Source organism: Acanthisitta chloris, unplaced genomic scaffold, assembly GCF_000695815.1.
Source record: "Acanthisitta chloris isolate BGI_N310 unplaced genomic scaffold, ASM69581v1 scaffold21193, whole genome shotgun sequence".
NCBI lineage: Eukaryota > Metazoa > Chordata > Aves > Passeriformes > Acanthisittidae > Acanthisitta > Acanthisitta chloris.
Window position 1 is genome coordinate 18,686 of NW_008665690.1, and position 12,277 is coordinate 30,962.

Consider the following 12,277-nt stretch of genomic DNA (forward strand, 5'->3'; position numbering starts at 1 on the left):
TTTGTAAATGAAAAGGGGATTTCAGAGTATCCTAGCGACCAGAGCCTGGCCTGGGTTCCCTGAGAGGTTCCTTCCTGTCTTTGCTCTGAGCTGTGAGCACCCTCTGGCTTTGTGCTAAAGCTGTGCAAGCTGCCCTGTGCCTCCAGCCTTCAGTGCAGTGCCTGTGGTGGTGCAAACCTTCTCCCTTGTTTGGCTTTGGCAGGGTAAATGAAAAGGGGATTTCAGAGTATCCTAGCGACCAGAGCCTGGCCTGGGTTCCCTGAGAGGTTCCTTCCTGTCTTTGCTCTGAGCTGTGAGCACCCTCTGGCTTTGTGCTAAAGCTGTGCAAGCTGCCCTGTGCCTCCAGCCTTCAGTGCAGTGCCTGTGGTGGTGCAAACCTTCTCCCTTGTTTGGCTTTGGCAGGAATGGGGACCACGGACCATGTCATAGTGTTGGCCTCCACCAACCGTGCGGACATCCTGGACAATGCCCTCATGAGACCTGGGAGGCTGGACAGGCACATCTTCATCGACCTCCCCACGCTCCAGGTGTGTCCCACCAGCTATGTGACCTTCCCATAACCCTGGTGATTGAGTCCTTTGCTGGCCTGGCAAAGGCTGAGCTTGGAGATGGAGGTGGTTGAGCTTCTGTTTGCCTTTGTTCTTGTTGCTGTGCTCTGAATCAAGGGTTTGTCATGCTGATGCAGTTCTCATTCCTCTGAAGTGAGAGCTTACTGGTTTGGAGTGTCTCTGCTTTGGTAGAGCTTTGGCAGGGAGTTCTGCGAGGTTCCCTTTGCCATGCAGATGCAGAACTATGTTTGTGTCTTCTCTCCAGGAAATTGGGAAGCACCTAATTGGCATGTTGGCTGGAGTGAGACCTTAAATGGTCATGTGCCTTGAGCACCATTTTTTTTTGTAGGTTTCTTGCCCTCTCTGCTCTTGTGAGTCTCCTCATTTTCCTTTAGGCAGCCTGTAAGTGACTTTCTCCTCCTGAATGCTTTTTAAATCCATTTACTAGGAGTCTTCCATGTCCTCTGTGTTGACATTTGTAGCAGGATTCTGGGAATAGGCTCAGCTGCAGTGAGGATCTGTGTACTCTGCCAGCACAGGCTCTTCCTCTCCCATCTGTGCCTCGCTGTCCTCCGCAGAGTTTTCAGTTAAAATACCTTAAATGCCTGATAGAATCTGGCACAGGAAGCATGAACTGTGCAGCTGCCCTGAAGGAGGAAGGGGAAAAACCCTGGCAACTGAGCCCATTGTTTGAGTCAGGATCTCCTGGACCAGCTGAGTGAGTCACTGGTGGCTCCTGGCCAGCCGTCTCACCCCCACCTCCGTCTGGGAAATGGGCTGAGGAGCTGTGCATGGCCTCTGCAGCTTGTGGTTTGTGCAGGAGGAGCAGGTCGGGGCAATCAGAGCTCCTTCCTGAGAGAGCTTTTATGGGCAGGGTGAAGTTAAGACAGATCAGAGTGAAAGTGAGGAGGGGAGAGTGGCCTTGAGAGAGAGAGAAAGCAGTGACTCACGGTGAGCCTCCATGCATCTGTTGTGAATTTGAGAGCTGGTGTTTATCAGGGCTCCTGAATCGCTGCAAGGACAGCCCTGCCCTCTGCTGGCACTGTCACTGTCCCCTCTGCTGGCAGTGCCACTGTCCTCTGCTCCCTGTGATGGACAGCAGGGAAACTGCCACACTGTGACCCCTCACTGGTCTCAGGTGTTGTGTGTTTTACAGGAGAGAAAAGAGATCTTTGAGCAGCACCTGAAGGGCCTCAAGCTGATCCAAGACGCCAGTTTCTACTCCCAGCACCTGGCTGAGCTGACTCCAGGCTTCAGTGGTATGACACTTGTGTCTTCAGGGACTGCTCTGCTGCTCTCCTGTCTGCTATGGGTTTCACAGGCTGGTTTGGGTCTAAAGGGCTTTTTCTTCCACTTCTGTGGGGATAGTGAGAGCCTGACCAGCTCCCAGGTCCCTCTCTCCTCTGATGAGCAATTGTGCATGACTGTTTTCAGTCTCCTGAAGCTTGTGGGACTAGCAGGGTGGAGGGGTAGGGAAAATGCACTTTCATAACACTCAGGTTCCTAATTCCTAAGGGAAGGAACCACTCATGCTCCTGTGTTTGAGGATGAGGTGTTGCACTTCAGGGGAAAGATTGTTAAATTGATTTATGTTACTGGGAAAGCAATGGGAGGAATGAGTAGGTACTATTTGCTGTTCAGAGCAGAAATTAGACAGCTCTGCCTGGCTCTGCTTCCAGGGCTGGTCTCTGGGAGCTTGAAACAGTGCTGAGCAAGGGACTCCAGAGTTCCTGTTTGTGTGGAGTTCCTGGAATATCCTTTCTGGGTTTCCCCTCTCACAGGCCCCAGCACAATGCCTCTCTGTGACTTCTGTGAGCAGCTCCCCACCACCACCCACACAAACTGGGAACAGATGTTCCTTCCCTTGCTCTGAGGCCATGTGGTCGCAGCAGGAGCAGTGTGACAGTCCCTGGCAGCCCCACTGCCCACACCACTGCCCTGTCCCTGGGAGCCAGCCCTGGCCTCAGCCTGCCTGGGGATTGCTGAACTTTGTGCTATCAGCATTCCTTGCCAAGGCAGTTGTATTGTTCCAGTCCAACATAAACACCACAGACTGGGGTTGTCTCTGTTCCCAAGGAACAGAAAGCACAGCCTGTTTAGCTTCCTTAGGTTCTTCTCCACAGTTTTTCTGTCCTCTGAAATCCCAGTGACACACAAATCCAATGTAACTCATAAACTCATGTCTACAGGGGCTGACATAGCCAATATCTGCAATGAAGCAGCTCTACATGCTGCCAGGGAAGGACACAAATCCATTGATACCTTCAACTTCGAGTATGCTGTGGAAAGAGTCATTGCAGGTGAGTGACACAGCCACTCCATGGAGTCAGGGAATGCTTTGGGTGAGAAGGGACCCTAAAGGATATCTCGTTCTACCCCCTGCCATGGGCAGGGACACCTTCCACTAGCCCAGGTTGCTCCAAGCCTTGTCCATCCTGGCCTGGAACACTTCCAGGGATGGAGTAGCCACAGCTGCTCTGGGCAACCTGTGCCAGTGCAGCAGCACTTCAGTTGTTTCTTTGAGAGTCTGTACCAATCAAGGGAAGGCTCAGGTGAGGGGTTACGTTTGAAGAAGACAGGTGGATCCTGACTGTGCTCTGGCCTGAAGGTGTTTGATGCCACAGTCACAGAAAGTCCTCTGAAAAAGGCCCCAGATGGATCCATACACCTGAATCTGCAGAGCACGAACCCATAGCTCAGGGAAAATGGCCAGTGGCAAAATAATAGAGGGAAATTCCAGTCTCTGTGGCTTTTTCTGTTTAAAAGGTTAGCGGTTTGTGTTGGTTTTTGTTGTGGTGTTAAAGAAAGAGTGGCAGTATCTTTGGATTGGGTTTCTCTTGCTGCTCTGGACACCTGCTCCATAAACATGAATAGCAAATAGGCTCCACATCCTCAACAGCAAGAAATCAGAGATTTTTCTCTCTGCCCTCCAAGCCCAGGCTTTGATGAATTGGCAGAATGAACTGCAAGACAGTAGTGCACTGTTCTCCCTCTGAGAACATCCTGTGGCCTTTCCCTGCCGCTTGTGCCATTGCCAGGAGAGGAACCTCTGGAGATTTCCCTGTGGCAGTGTATTGTAGGGAGGGGAAAACAGTTCCCAGAAGTCTAGAGTTCACCTGAGGGGTTTGAATCTGATGGGTTTGGGGCTGAGCTGCCCTGTGGCCAAGCTGTGGCTTTCATAATCAGGCACTGAGCTGCTTTCAGGCTGCAGTGCCATTCCCAGGGGCCCTGGGCACACAGACTGACTCTCTGTGCTTTAGTGGAGCGTGTGGAACAGGATGTTTGTGCTGGGTCACTTATTTCTGATCCTAGAATTTAGTCCTGAGTGTTTGCTGGATCAGAAAATGCTGAAAGAATTCCTCATTGGAAAGAAGATTTTTGAGAAAATTCCAGACAGTTTCACCTGTCTCTGAAAAACAAAACCCTTGGAGTGATTTGGGTAAAAACACAGATCCCAAACTGCACTTGGGAGCTCCCAGGAGTTAACAGTGAGACAAATGTACATGTAACATGGGCATCCTCATCACTTACAGCAAAGATCATGGAATCTTGGAATGGTTTGGGTTGGAAGGAGCTTAAAGCTCATCCAGTTCTACCCCCTGCCATGGGCAGGGACATCTTCCACTAGCCCAGGTTGCTCCACCCTGGTCTGGACCGCTTCCAGGGATGGAGTAGCCACAGCTTCTCTGGGAAACCTGCACCAGTGCCTCACACCCTCACAGGGAGAATTTTTTCCCAATATCCAATCTAAACCATCTCTGTGTGAAGCCATTTCTCCTTGTCCTGGCACCTCATTCTCTTGTAAAAATGTGCTTTGCTTTCCCTTCTGCAGGAATGGACCAGATTTGCAGGTATTCATTTGCCTTTCCTTGCTGAATTCCAGCCTTGCCTTAGCTCCCCACATTTGGAAGATACAGCAGACAGCCAGGAAGGCCAGAGGGAATGGCATCAGAAGGAATGTCTGGGGTGCCTGTGGTGGGGCATTGCAGGACGAGGTCTCTGGCAGCCTTCCTGCTGCTGCTGGGGCTCACTCAGGCTCTGTAGAGTGTCACAGGCCGTGGAGGCTTTTTGTTGCTTAATCAGATTCTCTCCCATTAGCAGGAATAGCTATTTGTTATGGACTGAGCCTACAGACCCCAAACAACCCCCCAGGTCCCTGTATTGAACGTCCCCTCGCCATGTCACAGCAATGCTTCTGGGTTTCACAATCCAGAGGGCATTTCAGTTCCTCTGAAAGCTGCTCTTGAAAGAAAGATGATGTTACTGTGCTTTCCATTAGGAGCTTCTGGTTTTAATAAGAGTAGGGTGGAATCAAAAGGGAACTCTGTCAGCCTTAAAGCTTTGTGTTGCTGTCAGGGAGGAGCAAGAACTTCTCTCTGTGGTAGTCCCCATTGTGTTTTCAGTTTGGGAGCAGAAAGCAGTCAGTCAGGTCTCCTGGGAGAGAGGGAAGAAACCTGCTGAGCACACAGAGGCTTTTAGGGCTTGGCTTTAGCAGATGTAGCTTGTTTTCTTGGTGGGGTTTGTGTATGCTGTCTAAGGCCAGCAGAGATGCACCAGAGCTGTTCCCTGGGTGGTTTGTCTCATAAATGAGATAAGTACAGGCTTTCAGGGAGCTTTTCCTGCCTGGAGATTACTTTAGGTGGGGAAAGAAATAATCTTTGTGGGCACATTGTGTGCCATTGTAAAGGGTTACTCTGTGGACTGGCAGGGAATGCTTCCAGGATTATTTAAGTGTGTGTATGTGTGTATATATATCTCTCTCTCAAATATATATGCATCTTTCTCTGGAAAGAGCCATACAGGGCCATGCTGGGGGCAGGGTAAGTGACTGACTGATGCAAATCAAGGCAATGGCAATGAATCAGATGTTCCATCACACCTTGTGGGGCACAGCAGTTTCCAGGGTCCCTGAGCAGTAATTTTACAAGATCTGCCACACTAATTTTGCTGTTTCCTTGTTTAATAGAGCCCTTGACTTTGTTTAAAAATTCATGTTAATAGAGTGTTGTTTTCCAAGACGTGAAGCAAGTTTGGTGCAATGCTGCTCCTGCTTCTGCCTGCTCTGCCCCCCACTGCTCCAGGCACTCCCTGGGGCCACTGGCATGGAACTCCTGGGACTAAGGAGTGCTTGACATGCTGTGTGTTCTGTACTTAACACATTTCCTGTGTGCTGGAAGTTTTACTGCCATTCACCTTCTCTTCTAATCCTTTCTGGACTCTCTGTGTTAGACACTGCTGGCTCGGAAAATAGACACTTGAAAACTCACCTCTTTGGAGCAAGGATTAAGTATGAGTTATGGCTTCATTTGCTAGTTCTCAGGAGCCTGGGAATAAGCTCATATGGAGCATGCCATGTGTAATCAGAGACATTTCCAGCCTCTGGAGAAGGATTTCTGTATCTGCTCTTGGTTTTGTGCTGCTTTGAACACTCCTAATCTGCAATTTTCTCAGCTGGGACCTTGTATATGTATAATGCAGCATCTCTTTGCTCTCATGTTCTGCCCGAGTGACTGAAGACAGCAAAATCACTGTGAGACTCACTTTGGGTTTTGTTGTTGGGGGGTTTTTTGTGTTATGTTTTGGGGTTTTTTTCCAAAAAAAAAGAGTAAAGTGCCTTGTTGCAGGTCTGTCCCTGGGAACAGAACTGAGCTTTGCTTTCCCGAGCTGAGATTGAATCCAATGTCAAATGATTTGTCTAATTACTAAATCTTGTGAGGAGGAGAAGGGGAAAAGTTTCTGCCAGTGCTTTCAAGCAATTCCAAGCAGGAATTGCTTTGACTTCAGAGACAGGGAACACCTCTTCCACCCGTGTAATTGAAGGGCTCTTTGCTGCCTCTCCCTCAGTGCAGCACAGACTGTTCTGTCACAGCTTGTGCACTGGGCTTGGACCTTCCTGGTCACATCTGGTGCTGATATCAATTCCTGCTCTGTGTCCCTCCAGGCACTGCCAAAAGAAGTAAGATCTTGTCACCAGAAGAGAGGAAGGTTGTGGCATTCCATGAGTCTGGTCACGCTCTGGTTGGGTGGCTGCTGGAGCACACCGAGGCTGTCATGAAGGTACCTCCCCTGCCAGGTGCTGTGGGATGAGTATGTCCTGGGGTGGAAAGGGTGTCCTGAGGGCTTCCCCTGGCCAGGAGTGCTTTGTGGTACTGGTGTGGAATTCTGCTGTGTTTCCCTGAGCTCTGTGAGCTGTGATACCACAGCAAAACAAATGGCAAAGAGAATCACACAATCATCTTGGTTGGAAAGAACCTTTCAGGTCATCAAGTCCAACCATTAACCCACTGGGAGTGGTTCAGGTTGGATACTGGGAGTAAGTTCTTCACTGAAAGGGTGACTAAGCACAGAAACGGGTGAAGTCACCATCCCTGGAAGTGCTCACAAACAAGTGGATGTGGCACTTCATGGTATGGTTTACTGAGCTGGTGGGATTCGGGTGGAGGTTGGACTTGATGATCTTGGAGGACTTTTCCAACCTTATTGATTCTGTGATTCTATAAACCATGTCCCTAAACTTTGCTGCCAGAAATCCATTATTAGGCTCCACTGGTACTAGTGATGGTGCAAAGCTGATAACCAGCTTCAGGAGAAGCCTTGCAATTAAAAATTAGAAGCAACCAAGTCTCCTGGTGCTGCTGCTCAGTCAGGCACTTCCAGGCTGCTCCACGTGTGCACACATCCATATGTGATCCCTTTCCCAGCACGTTGCAGCTAGCAAAGCCACTGCAGGAGTTGCTGTGATGCTGATGGGGAGATGTGTGTCACACAGAGAGGTTGTCTGCCTGAAGCTCTTCTCGGCAGGGAAAGCCTCTGCAGCACCCCGGGATGTGATCCATGCACATCTCCTCCAAAAGCCAGGACGCTGCAGGGAGGTGGGGAGTGGAATGACAAGGGTGACAGCTCCTTGGCTCAGAACCAACAGCACATTCCCTTTGAATGACCCATTGTGTAAGAACTGGTGTTAATTACTCTTGTTTAATGGCTGGGGGAATGGCTCTTGTTTTTCTGTGTTCTGCAGGTAGTCTGAGTGATTGTGGAGCAGAATGAAGTGAACTCTGCTTGGCTTATAAGCTCCAAATTAACTCTTAAGTCTCAGGATTTCTCTGGCTTGTTGTTAATGATAATTTCCTCTTTATTTCTTGAGCAGAAAGTGGCATAAAGTGTTTGTCTGTGCGTGTGTGTGTGTGAGGGCAGAGCCTTCAGTGTAGGAACGGGGCCATGCTGCAATCCTTGGCTGTGTCTCCAGGCCAGCCTGTCCCAGAACTATGGACAAACCTCACTGAGAATGAATGCAGAGACCTCTTCCAGCTCTCCCTCCTTGTGCTGTTGCACTGTGAGCTGAGGGAGCTGCTCTGCGCCGCAGGTGTCCATCGCCCCTCGGACGAACGCAGCACTGGGGTTCGCACAGATCCTGCCCAGGGAGCAGTACCTGTTCACCAAGGAGCAGCTGCTGGAGAGGATGTGTATGGCTCTGGGGGGCAGAGTGGCTGAGGCCATCACCTTTAACAAGGTCACCACAGGTGAGGAGACAGAGACTGGCATGAGCAGGGGAGGGCCGAGGTCATCCAGGCAGGGGACTGAGATTCCCCATGCTTGGAAGAAGAAATGTCAAATGGTGTGTTTTGTTCCTGGACTTGCACTTGTCAGCATGGAGGTCTTGGTGGTGGTTGTCACTGTGTTGTCTCAGACTTGTCCCAAAGCCTAAGGCCACAGATGCAATTACTGGTGAGGTTTTTGGGAAGACCTAGAGCTTTCTGTGCAGTTCCAACTAGTTATATCCAAATAGCATCATAGAATCAGGGAATGATTGGGGTGGGAAGGGCCCTTAAAGCCCATCTCATTCCACCCCCTGCCATAGGCAGGTGCACCTTCCACTAGCCCAGGTTACTCTGTGGGCAGTGGCAGATCAACATTCCAGGTGAGTTGGCCACCAGTAGGTTCAATCCCTGCCATGCGTGGGTCCTGACATGCGTGCAGTAAAGTCCAGCAGTGGGGAGAGTGTTCTCCATGGACTCTGGTGGGTCTTCTGCTCTCTAGACTGGTAGAATCACAGAGATTGGAAAAAGACCTCTGAGATCATAGAGTCCAACTTGGGACTCATCACCACCTTATCAACTAGACCAGAGCGCTAAGAGCCATGTTCAGTCTCTCCTTAGACACCTCTAGGGATGGTGATTTCACTACCTCCCCGGGAAGTCCATTCCAGTGTCAAATCACCCTTTCTGAGGATAAATTCCTCCTAATGTGTGTCTGTGTAGGATATATTTCACCTGCACTCAGAGCTAGCAAAAGTCGTATCTGTCTCTCTCCTGCCCAGGAGCACAGGATGACCTGAAAAAGGTGACCAAGATAGCCTACTCCATGGTGAAGCAGTATGGGATGGTGCCCAGCATCGGGCAGATCTCCTTCCCAGAGCTGGAGAGTACCCCCGGGATCGGCCGGCGTCCCTTCAGCCAGGGCCTGCAGCAGATGATGGACCATGTAAGGCCTCCCTGGGGGCAGTATTTCTCTGGGTTCTTGGCTTTCTGCTGTTCAGTGAAAAAATGCAAGTGATTTACACACAAACTATTTGCATTTTCTGTTGGCCATTGGGTAGTGAATGTCAACAGGTGAGCACTTACCTGTCTCATGGTTGTCAGGGCTGTGCACTGAGGCATTGGGAACAGGCACAATCCCATCTGGCTGTGATTCAGCCCAGGAACACTGTGCTGTGCAGTGAGGCACTGGGAACAGGCACAGTCCCACCTGGCTGTGACTCAGCCCAGGAGCACTGTGCAGTGCTTAGATGACAAGAAACCTGTGTCCTACAGTCTCAGATGCAACGTCTGCACTTCCTAGATCAGATCTAACTAAAATGATGGTGGGACTGACCACAAATCAGCCTGTTCTGACAGGAAATTGGGCTTCATTACTGGAAAAAATCCAAACCCTTTGCTTTAGTTGGAAATTCAAATAGCTGGGAACAAAAAAAAGCTCTGATCTGGGAATGCTGTGGTTGTGCTTCCCTGGGATTTGTGCTGAGCTGCACCTTCAGCTCCTGGACAGCCTTAATCTGCATTTCCCATCAGCTGTGACTCCACTGGAAAGCTGTGCTGGGGCAGGAGTTCTCTGCTCCTTATCACTAGCATTTCTTTGGCCTTTTCCCAACCAGTTATCCATACTTTCTGTTGCTGGGGAGCCTGGCTCAGTTTGCAAACTCCACCCCTCAGTGCTCTCCTTGTTTAGCCACATGTGTGTGTTGCCACCTACACCCCAAATCTCTCTTGTTGTTCCTTTCAGGAAGCCAAAACCCTGGTGGCTCAGGCTTACAGGCGCACAGAGAAACTGCTGCTGGAGAACAGGGACAAGCTGAAAACAGTCAGTTGGGCTGTGTGGGGGTTTGTTGGCTGGGTTGGGTTGGTTTGAGTGTTTTTAACTGGTGGGTTTTGCCTTGCTGCTTTCTGTGCTCTAGCTCAGCTGCTGCAGTGTCTCTCTCCTAGAAAGCCTTGTAGTGGGAGTGTTGGGAATGAGTGAGTGTTTACTGCATATCCCACGGATTGGAAGCAGGCACGGGGAGGGATGTGTGTGCCTTTCCCAGCAGGGTGTACTCTGCCTCCTCACACCAGCTGGTGTTTGCAGGCTAGAGGAGGAGGAGTACTCAATGCAAGTGATCAAGGCTGGAATTTGTGTCCCTCACCTGCACTTCTCTGCTTGCCTCTTGGCAGTGGAATTTCCGGGAGAGAAGACAGTGTCTGGGTGGGGGAAACCAAACCATGAATCAGGTGGACAGTTTCTGGTGAAGGAATATGGGACTTGTCACCTTGGCTGAGTGGGGCTAGTTCCTGGTTTCTGGTGATTCCAGGCAGTTTTCAACTCCGTGATCCCTGGTACACCCTCCTTGGTACATCCTCCCTGATCCCTGATATACCCTTCTTGATCCATCCTGCCTGATAGACCAAAGAGTCCTTGTTGCAGAGGCAAAACTTTGCCCCTCCCCTGTGTCCTGACAGTACTTAACCTGTCACCCCTCTGGCATGTCCTCACCTCTGCCAGGAGCTCTGTGCCCATTGCTGAACCACACTTGGGTCACAGCACTGTGTGTGTATCTTTCCCTGACTTCCCTTCAGGAAATCAGTCCATGGCATCCAAAATGACCAGGAGCCAACTTGGTGTTGCATATTCTGCAAATCAAGCAATTCTTTTCCTTAAATCTTGTGTTTAAACAAACAAAAAGAACAACAAGCCCTTCACTAGGCAGTGTGAGGCCTCCAGTGTGCAGTCAGGAGACAGCTTGGACACACTGCTGTCCCAGGACAGTGCCCTGGCAGCTCTGGAGCAGGGATCCTCAGGGGTGTCTCTGCAGGCCCCTCTGTCCTGCTGCTGCCATCTAACAGCAGCCAGATGTTTGCTAGAGGCTCAGCATAGAACAGCTTTCAAGTGAAGCCAAAGCATCTCCAGAGTCAGTGTTCAGCGTCTTGTCAGCAGGACAGAGCAGTCCCACACTGGACAGCCACCTGCTGCTCCAGAGAGGCTTCTGCTGCCAGAGAATTCCACTGTTCTGGAGAAGAGCTTGTGCTGAGCTCCAGCCTGTGCCTGCAGGAACAGGGAGCCCTTTGTGAGCACTATGTGTGCAGGGAGGGCAGTGAGGCTGCCTGATGTCTCCTTGCTGCTGCTTTGGCTCTTGAGCAGGGCCACAGGTACAGTGGCAGGAGGGACACTTCTCTCATTGTTCCTGGAGCTCTGATTCCAAATAGTTCCCAAGAGCTTAGAATCATGAAGGTTGGCAGAGACCTCTAAGGTTATCAAGTCCAACCCTTAACCTGTCACTGCTGTAACCTCTAAACCCTAAACCGTATCTTCAGACATCTCTTAAACACTTTGCAGGGATGGTAACTTCACCACCTCCCTGGGAAATATTCCCTGTTTTGTTTCCTGCAGTTATGCTGTGTATTCCCAGCCAAACACACTCTTGGGAATGGTGCTGGAGCCTGGAGAACTTTGTCCTGGCTCCAGTGGTTTTGGGGTCTCCCTGTCCATGGGGGGACAGCCAGCATCTGCTCCTGGTGGGTTGCAGCAGTGCTGTGAGCAAGTGTTGGACCCTGAGCTGAGTCAGAGCAGCTCAGAGGGGCAGTTTGGAACCTCTGTGACTCATTCTGCCTTCTTTCTCCTTTCCAGCTGTCCAGTGCCCTCCTGGAGAAAGAAGTTATCAACTATGATGACATTGAAGCTCTAATTGGGCCTCCCCCCTACGGGCCAAAGAAGATGATTGCTCCCCAGACCTGGCTGCAAGCAGAGAGGGACAAGCAGGACACCAGGGAGGAAGAAAACCCCCCACAGCCCCCAAACCACGAGGAGGAGGAGGAGCCACGCCTGAGACCAGTGTGAAGCCATTCCCCACTCCTGTGTGGAATGCGAGCACTCCAGAGGCTTCTTTTGGACACAGACCCTCTCCCTTCTCAGCTCCAAGATGCTGAGCAGGAATTGCTGTGCTACTGTTACCCCAAAATTCAGGGATGGCTATTATGTTAGCTCTTTAAATGAGCTTTTTCCTGCAGGAAAGAGAACTCCTCAGGGTTTCAGGATTGGTTCCCAACAGGGTGGTAGAGATTAGGAGTTCGGTAAGTCTGATCTGCTGTGAAGGTTTGTGGCACACAGGAGCAGTGTATGTGTTCTGATGGGTGAAAGATGCCCTGTAAGCCACCTCTGGCTGTGCCATGGCAGGAGGGCAGGGCTGTGCCCTCAGTGCCAGC

The 12,277-nt window shown here is 50.6% G+C and overlaps 1 protein-coding gene across 1 annotated transcript in view; it reads left to right on the forward strand.

Annotated features, from left to right (window-relative positions):
• SPG7 (spastic paraplegia 7 (pure and complicated autosomal recessive)) overlaps positions 1–11,912 on the forward strand; it is a gene marked incomplete at its 5' end in the record, with an annotated part of 28,915 nt that extends 17,003 nt beyond the window's left edge. The window contains 8 exon segments of the mRNA XM_009071853.1: positions 403–527; positions 1,705–1,807; positions 2,738–2,848; positions 6,490–6,605; positions 7,912–8,068; positions 8,866–9,029; positions 9,828–9,905; positions 11,703–11,912. Coding sequence (XP_009070101.1) covers positions 403–527; positions 1,705–1,807; positions 2,738–2,848; positions 6,490–6,605; positions 7,912–8,068; positions 8,866–9,029; positions 9,828–9,905; positions 11,703–11,912 — 1,064 coding nt within the window.
• Between the last annotated feature and the right edge of the window lie 365 nt (positions 11,913–12,277).